This window comes from Esox lucius, chromosome 1 (assembly GCF_011004845.1).
Source record: "Esox lucius isolate fEsoLuc1 chromosome 1, fEsoLuc1.pri, whole genome shotgun sequence".
NCBI classification, from domain to species: domain Eukaryota; kingdom Metazoa; phylum Chordata; class Actinopteri; order Esociformes; family Esocidae; genus Esox; species Esox lucius.
In genome coordinates, this window is record NC_047569.1 from 9,166,545 (window position 1) to 9,185,442 (window position 18,898).

Here is an 18,898-nt window from a genome sequence, read left to right on the forward strand (position 1 = left end):
CCAGGTTTGGGTTTGATCTTTAACCTGGAGGAGGGAAGCTCTCCAAGTGTCTGGGTAAGTACTCCTGATGTCTGTATTCTGTTTATAATGGCTGGATAGCAAATCCCCAAGGCATTATAGGAAGTGTTTACACCTGGGGTGGAGGACTCAGATCTCCATGGTAACATACCTTAGAGGCACCAGCATCAGGGAAACAGTTGACTCTTTCTGCCAGAGGAATATTTGGACATTCTGGAACAATGGTCTCTGTCAGAGCACATATGGGAAGATTTAGGGTTTTCTGGACCAGACACTAACCAAACATCCAAACACAAATCACAACTAAGATGGATCAGCCAATAAAGATTCTGCTTAGACTTCATCTCAAGTCATCACACTTGACGATATCAAGTAATGACAATCAGATAATGGAATAAAAATGTGTTTGCGTGAGTAGTAGTTATGATTCTACCACAGATGTTACCAAATATACACATGTCCTTTAAGTGAGTGCCTGGCGCATGAAATTGACCAAAGAGAGAGGATGAGTGGGGGGAAATTGAGGTATAGCTCTGTCCCACAACTAATTTTACAGACCATGGGCAGTGACCAGAAGATTGTGAGAGAATGCTACCTTGCCACCTTGCCACAATATTAGACATTGAGAGTGACATTATAATTATTATAATACAAATATCAGTGTGGTTTATTACCCTACTAGAGAACACCTATTGGCCTCAAACCTGTCCTAGCTTTCTGTTCCCTGTATGTGCTGTGTGTCTTCATTCTCACCTTCTTTGATGACTGCAGGCTCTCCAGTAACCATTAGAACAATTAAAGCAACAGCCACTGTCATCACCAGAAGGAGCATGACTATTAGAGAAACTTCCAACCCTGAAAACTTCTTCTTCACCATCTAACACAAAAATACAAATGTAGGTAAATCATCAATGCACACTAGCACCCAGTCGCAAAATGTATATAACAGTCCACGCAAGACGATGAGCCTCCTTTATCAATATATCGTGTAGAAATAATTGTAAATGTGTACGAACAGAATTAAGAATGTGAGTAGGTATAGACAAAGTGGTCTTCGCAAATGACAGTTTTACGCACACCGGTAGGAAATCATTAATAATTCGAACTTGTTCTCAGACTCAGTGACGTGCACGACCATGGGTATTTGAATGTACAAACACCCTTAATTAAGCAAATGATCATTAATTTAAACTTGTGGGGAACACAACACGAGACAGGCCACTATTTTTCTGAGATTGACATTCTGTAGGTGCTACCGGGTCCGTGTACGTGAGTATAATTCCTTGTCCCGTCAAAACGAAACAACCAGACAAAAGAAACAAGCTTGATAATCCGTTATATTTTACAAAAACGGATTTTTACTTGTTATTTTATCTCACTTTTTTCCACATAAACTATAAAACGACTTGTTTCGATGTTTCTCTTGTGGGTGGAGCTAAATATGGAATGTCTGTCATTGGCCAAAATCAAGGCTAGCACTTCCCTGCCTTTCAAAATAGCAGCTCACCCTCTTAATTTACATTGATTTCAAGGCTATAAACAAGCCACACCAATTCGAGTGTTTACAAACGTGAAAATTGACAGATGAATAGTTAGATAAATTAAATATCCTAAGCAATAGCAAGCTAATTTAATGAAGGCATACAACCAAATCAACAGAAGTTGTTGCCCATTTAATGCTTTAAATAAATACATTTTCTAAATAAAAACAATCCTAACCACCAAGAAAACCTTGTAACATAAATCTATTTGATCGTTTATCTCCATTTAAATCGTTGTAAATAGGCGATCTGAATCTTGAAAAACTGTTGTTATTATTATTATTATATATTATTATTATTATCACAATGTTTTGTTATTGTAATATAAATTCGGATAGAATCTGTATTTCACATATCACAAAAACCATAGGTTGGGAGGGCTGCTTAAGTTTTGGTAAGGTACTTATTGTTGTAGATGACGAAGCGCAAAGGGATATATTGTTGAGTATGGATGTGTTAAATGGTGGATGAGTGAAGTGTCATTGTGCCGGGAAGTACAGCGAAACAGAGAGGGGTTATTACGGGAGTTCCTGAAGAACTGACAATGGAAGAACTTCAGAGTGTGGTGTCAGGAGGTATATTGGTGAACGCGAGGCGGATGAACAGAAGAGAAGGCGGGAGCAAGTAGGTGAGCCCGACCGTGTTGTTGGAATTTGTAGGTCCTTTACCAAGTAGGGTGCAGGTGGTGTTCATGAGTTACTATGTAAGGGAATATGTACTGCCGCCGCTGCAGTGTTTCAAGTGTCAGCGTATGGGACATGTAGCCGCAGTTGGTGTGAACTACAGAAGTGGAGGTAATGGTGTCAGATTGTGTGGGTATAGAAAATGTAAGACATTAAGACAATATAGGGATAATGAATTTCTATAATCCCTGTGACCAAGTGGTGTTGGGGATTTTGGAAGAGGTTGATAGATTCAATGAGGGAAAGGTGATGTGGTGTGGGGATTTTAATGGACATAACGAAGTGTGGGGGAGTGTGCGGACAGATGGCAATGGGAGAACGGTGGAGGACTTCATGGGGTGTGGTGGCCTGGTGTGCTTGAATGATGGGAGGGGCACCTAGGATTGATGTTGTAAGGGGTTCAGAATCGTGTCTTGATTGGACGCTGGTGTCTGCTGTGCTGGCGGGACGGTGAGAGTGGGAGGTGCATCAGGAGACTACAGTAGGTAGTGATCATTATCCAGTTGTTTGTAAATTACGGTTTGGGGTACGTAGACAAGGTAGAGTGGTGACACAAAGATGGTGTTTTAGGAAGGCAGATTGGAAAGAGTATAAGCGTGTGTGCGGAGGATTGGGGGACATTGTGTTAGGGGAGGAGTTTGTGGATGTGTGTGCAGAGAGGGTGACGGCTAGGATATTGGCGCCTGCAGTCTTGGTGATACCGGTGTCTAAAAGTGGTGGTCAAAGGAGGGTGCTGCCATGGTGGACGGATGACTGCACAAAAGGAGTGGTGGAGAGGGATGTTGCATTTAGAGTCCTGAAGAAGGGTCTGACAGAAGTTATGTTGACGGATTATCAAAGGAAACAAGCAGTGGCAAGGAGGACAATTGAAACCGCTAAAAGGGAGGCGTGACGTGAGTACTGTTCGACAATTGGGAGTGGGACGGATCTGATGGTGGGGAGGGACACGGGGGGATTCCAGTGTTGGTGGAAGGTGGTGTTCATGCAGTCACAAATCTGGATAAAGCCAATGTTATAGGTGGGGCGTTTGAGGTTGTGCATCGGTGTGATCATATCACGGAGGAGGGTATGAGAAGGCAAGCGGATGTACTCAGGGAACATGGGGATGTAATGGTGAGGAAAGAGGAGACCGGTGAGGGGATGGATGTAGAGTTCTCTATGTATGAATTGGAGAAAGCCTTGGAGGGGTGTAGGAAGACGGCCCCGGGAGAAGACCGGATATGTAATGTGATGGTTGAAAAAGCGTTGGATTGTGTGAGACGAGCAGTGTTGGAGCTGTATAATAAGGTGTGGAGGTCTGGGACTGTTCCGGCTAGGGGGAAAAGAGCAGTGGTGTTATCGTTTTTGAAACCAGGTAAGGACCCTACGAAGGCGGCGAGTTATAGGCCTATAGCATTGACGTCCAATCTAGGCAAACTGATGGAGAAGATGGTGGTGGCTAGGGTGGAGTTTTTTCTGGAGAAGAGGGGTTTGGTGAGTGATGCACAGAGTGGGTCCAGGAGGGGTAGGTCGACTAAAGATGCATTGGTCACAGTTAGCACTGAGATAGCAAAAGCACTGACGTTGAAGGAAGTGATGTTTGTGGCGTATTTTGATGTGGAGAAGGCATATGACACGATGTGGAGAGAGGGGCTGTTGATTAAGTTGAGTAGGTTGGGTATAGTAGGTAGGCTGTGTAATTGGATTTTGACATTGCTAATGGTACGCCGCAGGGGAGTGTGGTCAGCCCAGGGTTGTTTGTGGTGATGATCGATGACATGTTTGGGGCAGTGGTTTCAGGGATGGGGGTGGCTTTGTATGCAGATGATGGGGCAATGTGGAAAAGAGGAAGGAATGTGGACTGGGTAATAAATAAAATAGAGGGAATCAGTTATAGGGGTGGAGCTGTGGTCGTTGACTTGGGTGTGTAGAATGTCAGTGGCCAAGTCGTTTTTTTATGTTGTATTCTAGGAGAAAGGCTGAAGGGGTGAGATTGTGCCTATGTGGGCAGGAATTGGTGCGGGTGTCAGAATTCAAGTACCTTGGGATGTGGTTTGATGAGAAGTTGACTTGGAGGACCACGTGCAGTATATTGCTGTGAGATGTCAAAGGGCTATGAACCTTATGCGGGCAGTGGTAGGGTATGATTGGGGAGCGGATAGATGCTGATTAGGTCAATTTTAGACTATGGGTGTTTTGTGTATGGGTATGCAGCTAAATCTGTGTTGAAATGTTTAGATGTGGTCCAGGCGACCCCATTACGGCTGTGTGTAGGTGCGTTTAAGACAACATCAGTTGAGGCCTTGCAAGTAGAAGTTGGGGAGATGCCGCTGGACCTGAGGCGGGATAAACTGGCACTGGTGTGCTGGGTCAGATTAAAGGGGAGCGTGAAGGGGCATCCAGCAGTCAAGGCTGTGGATAATTGCTGAGAGCGGGAAGTAGGCAAGGTAAAGGTGTATGGGTGGGTGATTGGGAAGTTGGTGGAGGAGCATGGGTTAAATGAGAGGGACGTGGGGCCTACAGTCGCATTGGGTAATGTTCTGCATTGGGTGTTTCCAAAGCCAGAGGTCAGTTTGTTAGAGGCAAGGAAGGAGTGGGACGAGGGTTGCATGGGTCGATGTGTGGAAAGGTATGTTGGTGAGGGGTATTACACATTTGTCCAGATGTATACGGATGGGTCAAAGGATCCGGAAAGTGGAAGGGTTGGTGTGGGGGTGTATGTCCCGGAATTTAATGTAGAGACGGCCCAGAGAATGACAGACCAGGTGTCTGTATATACGACAGAGATGGTGGCGATGATTCTCGGGTTGAGGTGACTGTAGGAGGTGAGACCATGTGTTCCGACGCAGCAGCGGTGTGCGGCAGCTTACAGACTGGAAGGTCAGACAGAGGTGTATTGTTGGTGGAGATGATGGTGTTGTTTGGGATTGGAGAGGATGGGTGTGTTGGTTCGGTTATGCTGGTGCTGGCTTATGTTGGTGTGGAGGGTAACAAAGGGGCTGACAGGTTGGCTAGGAGTGCGTGTAGGAAGGAGAGAGTGGGATGGTGGTTAAGGCTGTATGTCGAATTCTCAGGGCTACAGGTCTGAGCGGGAGGATATAGGAAAGGCAGTCTTACTTTCAGTAAGTAGGTCAAACAAAGGATATGTTATACATTTCTTTACTTCTATCACTGATTACAATAAAACACGTAACCGTCACCAACCGTCATGTTAACTACATCGAATTTCAGGACACACTTTGTTAGCTAGCGGTTAGCTGACGTCTGCTAGCTATAGCTACAGTACATTCAAATCAACCAGTGTTTGCAGTTTGAATTTGAGTCTATGAGAGAAGCTTATAGTGCAATATAGTGTTCCTTAGCTGTCAAGGTGATCGTATTCATGTCTACCGTCTGAAAGGCACTCAGTGCACGTAGCTATTGTGAGGTTAAATCCTGTAAATAGTTTTGTGTTGCTAGGGTTCACACACAATAGCTGCATTTGCAGAGCTACTGTGGTGAGCCAACTGATGGCGCACACTAAAACAGTATTACAGCACTACTTTTGGTGTCCCCTTCAATAATTGCTGTTGAGAAAATTGCATGTAATTGTCCCCTCCAAAGTTGGTACCAGATTTTCACCCCTGACACCAATCCAAGATTCCTGGCCATCGTGCTTCATTCGACTCGAGATCCGAAGGTCAATTACGGATTTGTATAAAAGCCTGTTAGATTTGAGTTAATAATCCAGCGAAACTTAATAAAATACATTACAAAAACACAATTTCAAATAGATTATTGATCTGAGTGAATTTTATTTTGGACTCGGGAGCAGGTATTTATGTTTGCCGAAATGTTTCCATGGTAACCAAATGTAAAACGAAAGTTACAGTTACAGGTTTTCATTTGGCTGCAAAATTCCCTTGCATGGATATGTGTGGGGTTTAGTTTGAGAATATTCCTGCCATTACTATAATAATGTAGCTACCATAGATATAAAGTTATTTTATCTATGGTAGCTACTTGAAATGTGGATTAAGAGGTGTTTGTTAGCTTTCTCCCTTACCATTTGCCTTATGTGATTGCTAGTATGTGATTCCTGAGAAGAATTTTGCAATTCGTTCTCTTGTTATAAGTAATGATATTGTTATTATTATTTTATACTGCATTGGTATAAAGATTTCAGGCATTTCTGATTGGACAAAAACAAAACTACCTTAGGACTTCACCCTCCCAACATTCTACTATTTATCTACTATGTATTAATTGATCTATTAGTAGTTATAATAAATGTATTAATGCCAAAATATGGCAATATATCCCCATTTATATTTCTTTATGTAAGATTATTAACTGGTTGCTTTGAATCCTGAATGCTGATAACCGTGGTATATGAGACAGTTGTAATGCATCATAATAGTAATAAGGCATCTCAGTGATTTGTGGAATATTGCCAGTATACCACAGCTAAGCGCTGTATCCAGGCATTTCGGACTGATAGAGCTCAAATCTGGTTGAAATGGTTGGTTAGTCTTCCACAGACTGATGTGCTCTCACTACACTCTTCCTGATGGCCTCTGAGATCTTTCCTCTTGGCATGGTGTGTTTTACATTCAGTTGTATGAATAACACCATATCGACTATGTTTCTTGTCTCTCTCCGAGTCCTGTCTCAACTCTTTCCTACAGTTCCCTCCTTTGATTGGTTCATATGGTACCTAATTATTTACCCACCTGATATACATACAGACTTAATTTAATCAATGTAACTTGGGGTTCACACATTTTTGCACCTACACTAATTGCTTTTTAATTGAATTTTTTCTACTACATGCATGATTTCCTGTAAACCGAAATATGGAATAACTGTAAACATGGTCAGATAAAAAAGACTGGTTCTGATTCAATATAAATGTAATGGTGAACACAAAAAATCTGTAATTGTACAAGGAGTTAACGTACTTTGAAGCAGCACTGTATGTCCAATGAATGAACTGGACTTGATCATAGTGAAAATGCTATCAAAACAGATATGCTCATAGTGAAAATACTGTTTGATGGTGATTAAAGGTGACTCGCCAACTTGCACAATTATCACATTGACCATTTAATTCTGTGTTTTGCTATACACTGTTTACATTTGAAAACTCTGATGTTCCATTGCCTGTAGTGAAATACACCAAAAGTATCTTTCTGTTACACACACCACAATGTAATGTTGAGTTTGGGCATGCACTGTATATATACTGCTCAATTTTTTTTAAATAAATTATAATAAGGGGAAAAACTTCAATTAGGAGGAAATATTTTAAAAGATCAAAACCTTTACTGTAATTCATTGAGAATAAAATGATGTAACAACGGTCAATGGAAACCAAAATCACCAACCGATTGATGGCTGGATTCAAACTCACACCGAAAATCTAAGTAAACAATTGAAATCACAGGCTGTTCCAACTTGTGTGAATTTTATCACGGCAACTCATAATGTGACTCAGTAGTGTGTATGGCCCCCACGTGCCTGTATGCACTCCCAAAAACATCTGGGCATGCTCCTGATGAGAAGCCAGATGATGTACTGGGGGTTCTCCTCCCAGACCTGGATCAGGGCATCAGTGAGCTCCTGGACAGTCCGTGGCCCTACTTGGCGGCATCTGATATACCGATACATAATGTCCCAGAGGTTCTCAATTGGATTCAGGTCTGGGGAACGTGAGGGCTAGTAAATGGCATCAATGCCTTCGTCGTCCAGGAACTGCCTACACACTCAGGCCACCTGAGGCAAGGCATTGTTCTCCACCAGGAGGAACCCAGGGCCCACTGCACCAGCGTAAGGTCTGACGATGGGTCTGAGGATATCATCCCGGTACCTAACAGCAGTCAGGGTACCGTTGGCTAGCACACCCTCCAAGGATATGCTTCCCCAGACCATCACTGACCCATCGCCGAACCGGTCATGGTGGAATGATGTTGCAGGCAGCATAACGTTCACCACAGCTTCTCCCGATTCTTTCACGTCTGTCACAATGTGAACCTGCTCCCATCTGTGAAGAGAACGGGGCACCAATGGCAGACCTGCCAATTCTGGTGTTCTCTGGAGAGAGCCCCAACCTAAGTCCTATTGAAGACTTGTGGAATGACTTGAAGATTGTTCTCCATCGACCCGACTCATGGAACTTGACAGCTATTATATTTTTAATGTATTGTTTTTTTCCACTTAAGAGTTCCCTTTTAAATGTGTGGTGTATGGTTTGTATGTGAGTGGGGAAAAAAATAATTTGATACAAAAGTTCAAGGGGGTGTTGAATCTATAAGCCCTATCAGTTAGCTAACCATTTACAGCAACACCACTACACCAACAGGCCATCTTATAATATTAATATAAATGAAAAACATCACAGCATTTTTGGATTAACATATTCATAGATATCAGTAGATCAATTATTAAATGGTAGATGAATGAAGTTAGAATGGTGAACTCCTCGACAATTCTTGTTAAAGTAACACCCATTTTTTGATAAGTCAATAAACAGTAATTGGCAAGTTTATAAAATTGAATAAAATGTAATTGATAGATGATATTGTAATCAAATTAAGAAGGGGGCAACTGCTACTTTGAAATAACAAGTAGTGCTGACTATAAATTTGGCCAATGACAGGCATTTCTCATTTCGCTCCACCCACGTGAGAAAAATCTAAATATCAAGTCATTTTATGGTTTATGTGTATAAAACAAGATCAGCTTTTTCAGTTTTTGTAAAAAAACTAAATAAGGGATATACAAACGTGTTTCTTGATTCGTTTGGACAGGACAAGGAATTATACTCACATACACGGACCCTCTCTGAAATATGTTTAAAAGGAAGAAAAACGGCAAAACGATATCTGCGGAGACACTGCTTTCAGCAAATTTGTCCCACCTGTCTCTAAGGAATCTTACATCTGAGAATCTGATTCCCATTTAATTTCCAATTTTCTCAGTTTGTTATAATTCACCAATGGTTTAACTGAGGCTAGCAACATTTTACGATCTAGTTCTTAATGTGGAATGTTGAGTTTTACAAATTAATCAAGGATGCAGCCATGGAGTCAACACTGGGGGGGACCAAATCAGCTGGGGGTCTCCCCTAGAAAAACATTCAAAAATGTTTAAAATAACTCTTAACCATAAATATTTACATAATTTGATATCGCCTGTTGTTGTTCCTACAACATCATATTAAATGTGTCCCCCCCAATATATGTTGTAATTACGGCCTTGAAATTAAGTTATGTGGTCAAAATACATGACCTGTTAAGAAACGTTGCATTAAATATATTTTCCACCTCAACCAGCCATAATTTCAGAAGCAATTGCCTTATTCCACCAATATGCACAGTATGTACGCAATGGTCTATTGATGCTTTTTTTTAGCAATGATCTCACCCATGGTTTATGCACATATTTGTTCGTACGCATGCCTGATAAATAAGCCCCCGGTCTCACATGTTGTCTGATGAAACCTTATGTGAGATTTTTATTATGGACAACAGCCACTGCTGTCAAGCAAATATACCCGAGGATACGTCTGTCTCCTTCTTGGGTAACAACCACATTTATCTCTTTATCTTCCCAGACTCAGTCATTTGTCCCTCTGGTTTCTTGACATGACAAATGGACTGGAGACGGATTGATAGGAGGACATTTAAAATGAGCCAATAGGATAGGAAAATTACAAGGATGGAAGAGAGAAAAAGAGAGTAGCATGGCCAGCTGGTTCAATGTGGTGTGAAGAGCATATGAGGGCAAGCAAAGAGACAGCCTGGGGAATGTGTGTGAGTGCCACCACGCGCCAGCAATCAATTACACAGCACAAATCACCACAGAAAAACATAGTCATAGCTTTGACCTCAGCAAGATATAATGGTCACGCTTCAATATTAGACATTATGGACAAAAGTCAAGTTTTGCCTTGGATATACTCTGTGCTCACATTATTTTTGACAATTTAATGTCAGATGGTTATTTTCGCTCAAAAATAGCATTTTGGCCAAAAGAGACTGTAATCTACAGTTCAGTTAAACAGCCTTTAGAAACAACAAATAATTTTAGCCACCACTAGGGCAAAATTAATTGCAATTATAGGGGCGTTTACATGTTTTAGAAAAACTCTCCGAAACCCCTGAAATCAACTATTTAGTTAATTTAATAAAATTTTAAGGTGATTTGACCATTACAAAACAAAAACAAACATTTTCATACTACCTCCATAGATTGTTAGCTAAATTTTGCTGAGGTTTACCATAGCTGTTTAAAATAAACCATGTTATATAATATTATTTAGAAGAAGCACTGACTAGTTGTTGCACATTTTGGACCAACACTATAACTGTTTATAAATAGTTTATAATGGGTAAAAAAAAAACTGTATAAACTCCACCTTATCCACCTTATTAAAAAGTGTTACCAAAGATACATTTCTATCCAAATATTCTGCAACATAGTGGCTGTTCTCTTACGTAAGTAATTTTTGGACCAAAATGTAGATAATGATCTTGTTTCTCTTCAACTGAGACAGTTAGCTGACAACACTAGATTTAGTATACAGACAGAGTAGAGTTATACAATACATTGAACTAGTCTAAAGGCCAGATTTACTTGTGCTTTTCAAGTTGTTCAGTGAACTGACTGTTTTATGACTGATGTTTTGAACTATTAAAGTTGCATGTAGGCAGTGGTTTGATTTGCATGACCTGGATGTGTCTGGTTTGTATTATTGTGGCTAAACAGACTAGCTATTTAAGTTGTTGAACTAGCAAGACAGCCAGCTGTCAATAAATACACTACCATTCAAAAGTTTGGGGTCACTTAGAAATGTCAATGTTTTTGAAAGAAAAACAAATTTTTTGTCAATTGAAATATCATCAATTTGATCAGAAATACAGTGTAGACATTGTTCATGTTGTAAATCACTTGTAGCTGGAAATGACTGATTTTCAATGGATTATCTACATAAGTGTACAGAGGCCCATTATCAGCAACCATCATTCCTGTGTTCCAATGGCACATTGTGTTTGTTAATCTAAGTTTATCATTTTGAAAGACTAATTGATCATAGAGAACCCACTAGAAAAACGATTATGTAAGCACTGCTGAAAACGGTTGTGCTGATAAAAGAAGCAATAAAACTGGCCTTTAGACTAGTTCAGTATCTTCAGCATCAGGTGTGTGGGTTAGTATACAGGCTGAAACTGGCCAGAAACAAAGAACTTCCTTCTGAAATGTGTCAGTCTATTCTTGATCTGAGAAACAAAGTAAATTCCTTGAGAAATGTCCAAGATATTGAAGATCTCATACAACCATGTGTACTACTCCCTTCACAGAACAGCGCAAACAGGTCACAGGTCATCAACTGTCAGCTTTATAAAATAGTACACGCCAAACACCAATCTCAACGTCAACAGTGAAGAGACGACTCCGAGATGCTGGCCTTCAAGGCAGAGTTGCAAAGAAAAAGCCATATCTCATACTGGCCAATAACAAGAAAAGATCAAGAAAGGCAAAAGAACAAAGACACTGGACAGAGGAAGAACTCTTACTAGAAGGCCAGCATCCTGGAGTTGCCTCAGTATACCTATCCTGCACTAATCCAGGCTCTACTGCATCCATATTTTTGCTCCTCTTGTATGGTTTCATCTATAGAGCCCATGTCTGAGCCAATAGGTTTATCTATGCATGCCTTTTCAATTGCTTCCATGAGATGAACAGCTGCAACCTGTGTTACATCATACTTATTGTGATTTTAAAAGTCTTGGCACATCCATGAAAAGGCTTGGCACATCCAGACCTTCTTGTAAATGACAATTCAAGTGAAATACCAGGTCCTTCAAACATTCAAATAATTTGCTACAATGCTGTTCAGTTCAAGTTCACTTAAACTGAACAGATACATTGCAATTAAAAGCATGATACGCTCTTTTACCATGGTGATATCTGAACATGGACAGAATTGTAAGACAAACCTTCTATCGCAATCACATTAACCACATGGAAAATGCAAATGCACGATTGACATGTCTGTGCAATCTACAGTGGTTTTCATAAGAGGAAACTGAGACACCCTGAAACTCATACAGGCCACAAGTCAACATAATTACTACAGATAAGGTGAAGGGAACCAAAATATACTTTTTCATGCCCTACAAGAAAAGTATCTGGTCCCTGCCTTCACTATTTCAGAGATTGCAAAAAATGGAATGAGAACATTGCAGGACATGCAACATGAGCTTTCAATTTAGCTATCAATTTGCTGTCAATAGGCCTACATGAGTATGGTGTACCTATTGAGATATAGGAAGAACAGAGAAACGCCCAAAGCACAAAACAGGGGGCATTTCAAGCAGATAGTGGTACTTTAGTTGCACACCATATAAGACTTCATTATTACAGAAAGAACGTCAACTTTGTTGAGCCACTGCAAATCATCTTAGGTCACATTGTCAACGGTGAGAAAAGACATTTCCATTATGTTCCTCTTTTGGAAAGCTTAAAAGCTATCCTTAAAGACAAAGGGGCACATCACCAGACTTTGAATCCTCCACCTACTCAAAAGGGCACCTTTAGGGATGTCGTTGATGGATGTGTAATTAAATACAATTCATTGTTTGCCTCCATCCACAAGCTCTGAAAATAAAGCTATTTCAAGATGCATTTGAAGTCTCTAAATGTGTCTCCCTCAACACAAATGCCGTTGGCCTCCAACTCACACAAATCAGACCGAAGCACATCAACATTATTTCTGCTCTGAACAACTTGCAATGCTTTAAACATAAGAGCACAAGCTATATTGAGTGAACAGGGTTGTATGCATGAAAATTACTCAAAGTGTAATACACTGTAAGGACTTTCTGTGTAGAAGACCCTAAAGGATTAGAGGTTCTGTTGTATGAATCATGGAAGAGAACCTAAGATCCCACTTCATTGGTGACTTTACAGAGAATTTTAGCTGTACTCAGTATTCTTGCAGATATGGACTTTTCACAAAAGAGACATTTCAGACAAATTCCTCTGTGCTCATTGCTGTCGACAGAACTCCAGTTAGTTACAGCGAGTCAGTTCCGTTTTTACATGATCATCCAGAGGTGCCCATTGATCAAGGGATAAAATCAAACAGTGTTTTAAAGAGACTGACGTATATCGATATTTGTAATCCCGGCATGCCTCCCTGACTTGCACATGATTTTGAGGGGGTAGTTGATTATGATTTGGCAATGTGTGTACAGGAAATAGTCAGGACAAAGAAGTCATGAAGAGCTGAATAGCAGACTGTCATCATTCTCAGGAGGTAGTCAGAACAAATTGAATCCTGTAACACCTAATGGTACAGTATACTGTAGGTTCAAAAGTTGACCTCAAGACTACCACAATGCTGCTGCATCATCAGCTTTAACTTCTACGATTTTGTCTTTCTTTTTTATATGAAAGGATTCAGATGAGACCTGAGTTGTTGATTGCTATATGTTTACTGGAAATCTCTCATCTACTGACTAATGAGCTACAGAAAATCCATGCCTTTGGCAGATAAGTCAGTCATAACGGATGGCTTTTAGATAATTATAGAATGTCAATACAATCTGAAAGCTGGGGCACAGATTTGGTCCTCCTAGAAAAACAATAACATATAGTGGAGTTGATATGCTAATGTATTCCTCATTGTTCCACATTGTTATCACACCTCAAGGTGTCATGTTTTTCATATAGACACAAAGGTGTAAGTACTTGGTTGCAGTACTTCTTAAACAAGCTTTTTGAGATACTGTTGTGAGGGTCAGAAATACTGGACAGTGTTATACCTATTTCTCTTCTAAGACATCCCTCATTTGGATAAATTGTTTTTCTAAAATACTATGTCATGGTAAATCTAAATGATATTGTTTGAATGCCTTCACCTTGTCATCATGACAAAAGTGCTCCCTTTATCCCTCAAGCTATTAACATACTTTACATACATCGACCCCAACAGAGTTTTGACCCAAAATAAATAAAACATAAGAACCAATCTTATTATTGGCAAATTATTGACTTATTTCTCATAAAAACACAATAAGCTTGTAATTACTGTTATTGACTGCTATTTTACACACTTAGTTTGCTTTTATTACATTTTCATTTGACCTTTCATTTTGCGTGTGTGCTTGTGTGGGGGGCTTATTTCTTGGTAGATGATGTATCTACCTGGTCAATATCACTGATTCAGGCCCCCGTTACCCTGTGGTGGTATGGTCAGCTTGGACGTAGGGATATTGAGTATCCTGTATTCGAAGGGCTCAAAGGGCGCAGTGGTCAAAGGCCCTCTTTCATAGCACCAAGTTGATGACCACACCATTGGTTCAAGTGGTTGGGAAGCAGATTGGCCAGCTTCAGAGGCATCACTAGAATCACAATACATTCGTGGCTTATTTTTGTATTATAATTTTTTTTATCAATTTGAGATCCGGGGCTATTCATCCAGGGTCATGGATGGTGCTGTGAATGTCTACACCTGGGACTGCTCTTTCTTCCCTCTACCTGCTCAACTGAACTTCAAGGAAACAATGAATTTTGAAATATATACGTAGATGCAGACCAGTCAGAGTGCCTATGATGACCCCTGTCCATTGTCGAAAGTCCCACGTGAACATCGGAACTGTTTAAGCAGTAGTCTGTTGCCTAGTCCGATGAGTCACATTTCCTTTTACATCATGTGGACGGCCGTGTACTTGAGCATTGTTTACTTGGGGAAGTGATACCACCAGAATGCACTGTGGGCAGACAACAAGTCGTTGGAGGGAGTGTGATCCTCTGGGCATTGTTGTGCTGTGAAACCCTGGGCTTTCATGTGAACGTCAATTTGACACGTGCCACCTACCTAAACATTGTTGCAGACCAGGTACACCCCTTCATGGCAATGTTATTCCCTGATGGCTGAGGCCTCTTTCAGCAGGATAATGCCCCCCGCCACACTGCACACATTGCTCGGGAATGGTTTGAGGAATTTGATGAAGAGTTCAAGGTGTTGTTCTGGCCTACAAATTCCCCACAGAGCATCTGTGGGATGTGCTGGACCAACAAGTCAGATCCACGCCGGCTCCACCTCGCAACAAACAGGACTTAAAGGATCAGTACCTATCAAAAGTGGTCCAAGATAGGAAAAGCAGTGAACTGGCGACAGGGACATGTGTGGCCAAGTCTCATTGATGCACGTGGGGAGCGAAGAATGGCCTGTGTGGTATTTTGCGTATGGGCCTGCGTAGCCGTAGACCAGTCAGGGTGCTCATGACTGCCAAAATAAAATGCTAATTAATTACTTACAAATCATACAATGTGATTTTATGGATTTTTGTTTTAGATTCCGTCACTCACAGTTGAAGACTACCTATGATAAAAATGACAGATTTCTACATGCTTTGTAAGTGGGAAAACCTACAAAATTGGCCATGTATCAAATACTTGTTCTCCTCATTGTATTCTAATGTTACTTCTTTTTTTAAACTCTGAAACGCACAATCAATTATTGTAAGGTCACATTCATTTTATGTTGGGAAATATTTGGAAGGTGAAAAAAATGAAATATTCTGCTTGCATAAGTACCAATGAAGAAATGTTTTATTTGTTTACAGCATTCCTCAAAAATATAAAAGAATTGCCTGGAAAATATTATTGGCGTTAGTTAGAAATCATTTGATTTCAAGCTGGTGAATTTCATTCACTTTAGAAAATAATTCATTTGTGGTGAGATGCAGGTTCCCGCAATATGAAATGAAAACCTTAGAAAGCAGGTAGAATAAAGAAATAGATGCTTTCTCCTGTTTTTTGTTGCTGTGATTTACACAGTTTTGTCTGAGGAAGTCAATGCTACATGTTCATCTCCAGGGACCTTGATGTTCCTGTTTCTATTGTTATGAATAAGTTTTAGGCCCATGCCTCTGTAGCCAACCTCCCTGGACATGGCTGTAAGAAAAAAACAGATGGAAGATAGCAGCAAATTGTTTGAATTGTGGAGATGGCATGACAATCAACTGTCACACAGATTCAAGCTGTCCCTCAGACAGAACATACAATAGTTTAAAATCACATCAAATTTGTGATAAAGCCCAACGACAATTTCTCTGGGAAAATCTCCTGTGGACAGAATAGACCAAATTACAACTATTTTGGTGAAGCACTATTTCTTTATGTTTACAGAAAATCAAATGAAGCATTCAAAGAAAAAAACACCATCCCCACAGTCAAAAATATAACAGGCTGAGGGATGTTTTTTGGTTGCTTTTCTGCATCCAACAACCTGGGTCTTTGTTAAAGGTCATGAGTCTTCCAATAGGATAATGACTCAAAATACACTTCAAAAAGCACCCATTGTTCCAGACAAAATGCTGGACGGTTCTGAGGAGGCCAGCAGTTTGTACAAGAACAGTGGCACAGGGAAATATTGAGTCTAGGGTGTCAATAATTGGGTGTCAATAATTTTGTCAATGCCGTTTTTGTTTATTTTCTGTTACGCTCAAAAACAATAGTTCTTTAACATAAAGAGTAAAATAAAGTATTCTGGAGATCTTAATTTTAGAGATAATATGAGTTATTGAAAGGATGAGCATGGATCCCAATACTTTTGACCACAAATGTAAGTGTGGTTGAAGCCATCACTCTCAGCAAGTCCCATGCACAGACTAGAGACAGACAGCAGAGTTACCAATAGCATTATTCAAAATAAAGTTAAAATGTAAATATAACTGCAATCAAAATAAAGCTAACTGCCCTTCAATTAAACATCATGATATGGTAAATCATTGTTTTGTTCAAATATACAGCTGAAAAGTTTGCATATCCTTGGAGAATTGGTAATATATTATTAGGGACACCATACTAATACTGTGTTTGACCCCCTTTCGCCTTCAGAACTGCCTTCATTCTACGTGGCATTGATTCAACAAGGTGCTGAAAGCATTCTTTAGAAATGTTGGCCCATACTGATAGGATAGCATCTTGCAGTTGATGGAGATTTGTGGGATGCACATCCAGGGCACGAAGCTCCCGTTCCACCACATCCCAAAGATGCTCTATTGGGTTGAGATCTGGTGACTGTGGGGGCCATTTCAGTACAGTGAACTCATTGTCATGTTCAAGAAACCGATTTGAAATGATTCGAGCTTTGTGACATGGTGCATTATCCTGCTGGAAGTAGCCATCAGAGGATGGGTACATGGTGGTCATAAAGAGATGGACATGGTCAGAAACAATGCTCAGGTAGTCCGTGGCATTTAAACGATGCCCAATTGGCACTAAGGGGCCTAAAGTGTGCCAAGAAAACATCCCCCACACCATTACACCACCACCACCAGCCTGCATAGTGGTAACAAGGCATGATGGATCCATGTTCTCATTCTGTTTACGCAAAATTCTGACTCTACCATCTGAATGTCTCAACAGAAATCGAGACTCATCAGACCAGGCAACATTCTTCCAGTCTTCAACTGTCCAATTTTGGTGAGCTTGTGCAAATTGTAGCCTCTTTTTCCTATTTGTAGTGGAGATGAGTGGTACTCGGTGGGGTCTTCTGCTGTTGTTGCCCATCCGCCTCAAGGTTGTGCGTGTTGTGGCTTCACAAATGCTTTGCTGCATACCTCGGTTGTAACGAGTGGTTATTTCAGTCAAAGTTGCTCTTCTATCAGCTTGAATCAGTCGGCCCATTCTCCTCTGACCTCTAGCATCAACAAGATATTTTCGCCCACAGGACTGCCGCATACTGGATGTTTTTCCCTTTTCACACCATTCTTTGTAAACCCTAGAAATGGTTGTGCGTGAAAATCCCAGTAACTGAGCAGATTGTGAAATACTCAGACCGGCCCGTCTGGCACCAACAACCATGCCATGCTCAAAATTGCTTAAATCACCTTTCTTTCCCATTCTGACATTCAGTTTGGAGTTCAGGAGATTGTCTTGACCAGGACCACAGCCCTAAATGCATTGAAGCAACTGCCATGTGATTGGTTGATTAGATAATTGCATTAATGAGAAATTGAACAGGTGTTCCTAATAATCCTTTAGGTGAGTGTGTGTGCCATTTGTAAAGAAAACCTGAGTTAGCAGGCAAAACATGTATTTTATTTCTTATGGGACTCACATTCAACTGTAGGTCATAACAGAATGGCACAATAATAAAACAAAATATGGCAACAAAGAATTTTTCAAAAGTTTGCATACCCTTAGTTCTTAATACTGTGTATTGCCCCCTTTAGCATCAATTACAGCGTGCCGTCTTTTGTAATAATTGTCTACGAGGCCCCAAATTCTTGCAGGTGGTATTGCTGCCCATTCATCTTGGCAAAATGCCTCCAGGTCATGCAAATTCTTTGATCGTCTTGCATGAACCGCACGTTGGAGAACTCCCCAGAGTGGATCGATGATATTAAGGTCAGGAGAACTTTTTCTGCTGTAACCACTGGAGGGCAACTTGGCCTTGTGCTAAGGGTCATTGTCGTGCTGGAAAGTCCAAGAGCGTCCCATGCACAGCTTTCGTGGAGAAGAATGCAACGTGTCTGACAGTATTTTCTGATAACATGTTGCATTTATCTTGTCATTCATTTTCACAAGATTCCCCATGCCTGTAGAGCTCACACACCCCCAAAATATCAGTGAGCCACCACCATGCTTCACAGTGGGGATGGTATTCTGTTCACTTTA

At 40.7% G+C, this 18,898-nt stretch overlaps 1 protein-coding gene across 3 annotated transcripts in view; it reads right to left on the reverse strand.

Annotated features, from left to right (window-relative positions):
• The window catches only part of si (sucrase-isomaltase (alpha-glucosidase)), a 77,308-nt gene that overhangs the window by 44,895 nt on the left and 13,515 nt on the right, over window positions 1-18,898 (reverse strand). For 2 of the 3 annotated variants that reach the window (XM_020050172.3, XM_010901704.5), the window contains exons 2-3: window positions 772-895; window positions 170-246 (exon numbers count right to left, since the gene is read on the reverse strand). In XM_020050172.3, the coding sequence (XP_019905731.2) occupies window positions 170-246; window positions 772-895 (201 nt within the window). Of the gene's footprint in view, window positions 1-169; window positions 247-771; window positions 896-1,034; window positions 1,074-18,898 lie in introns of those variants that run through there. The other variant, XM_020050176.2, reaches the window with a different exon arrangement.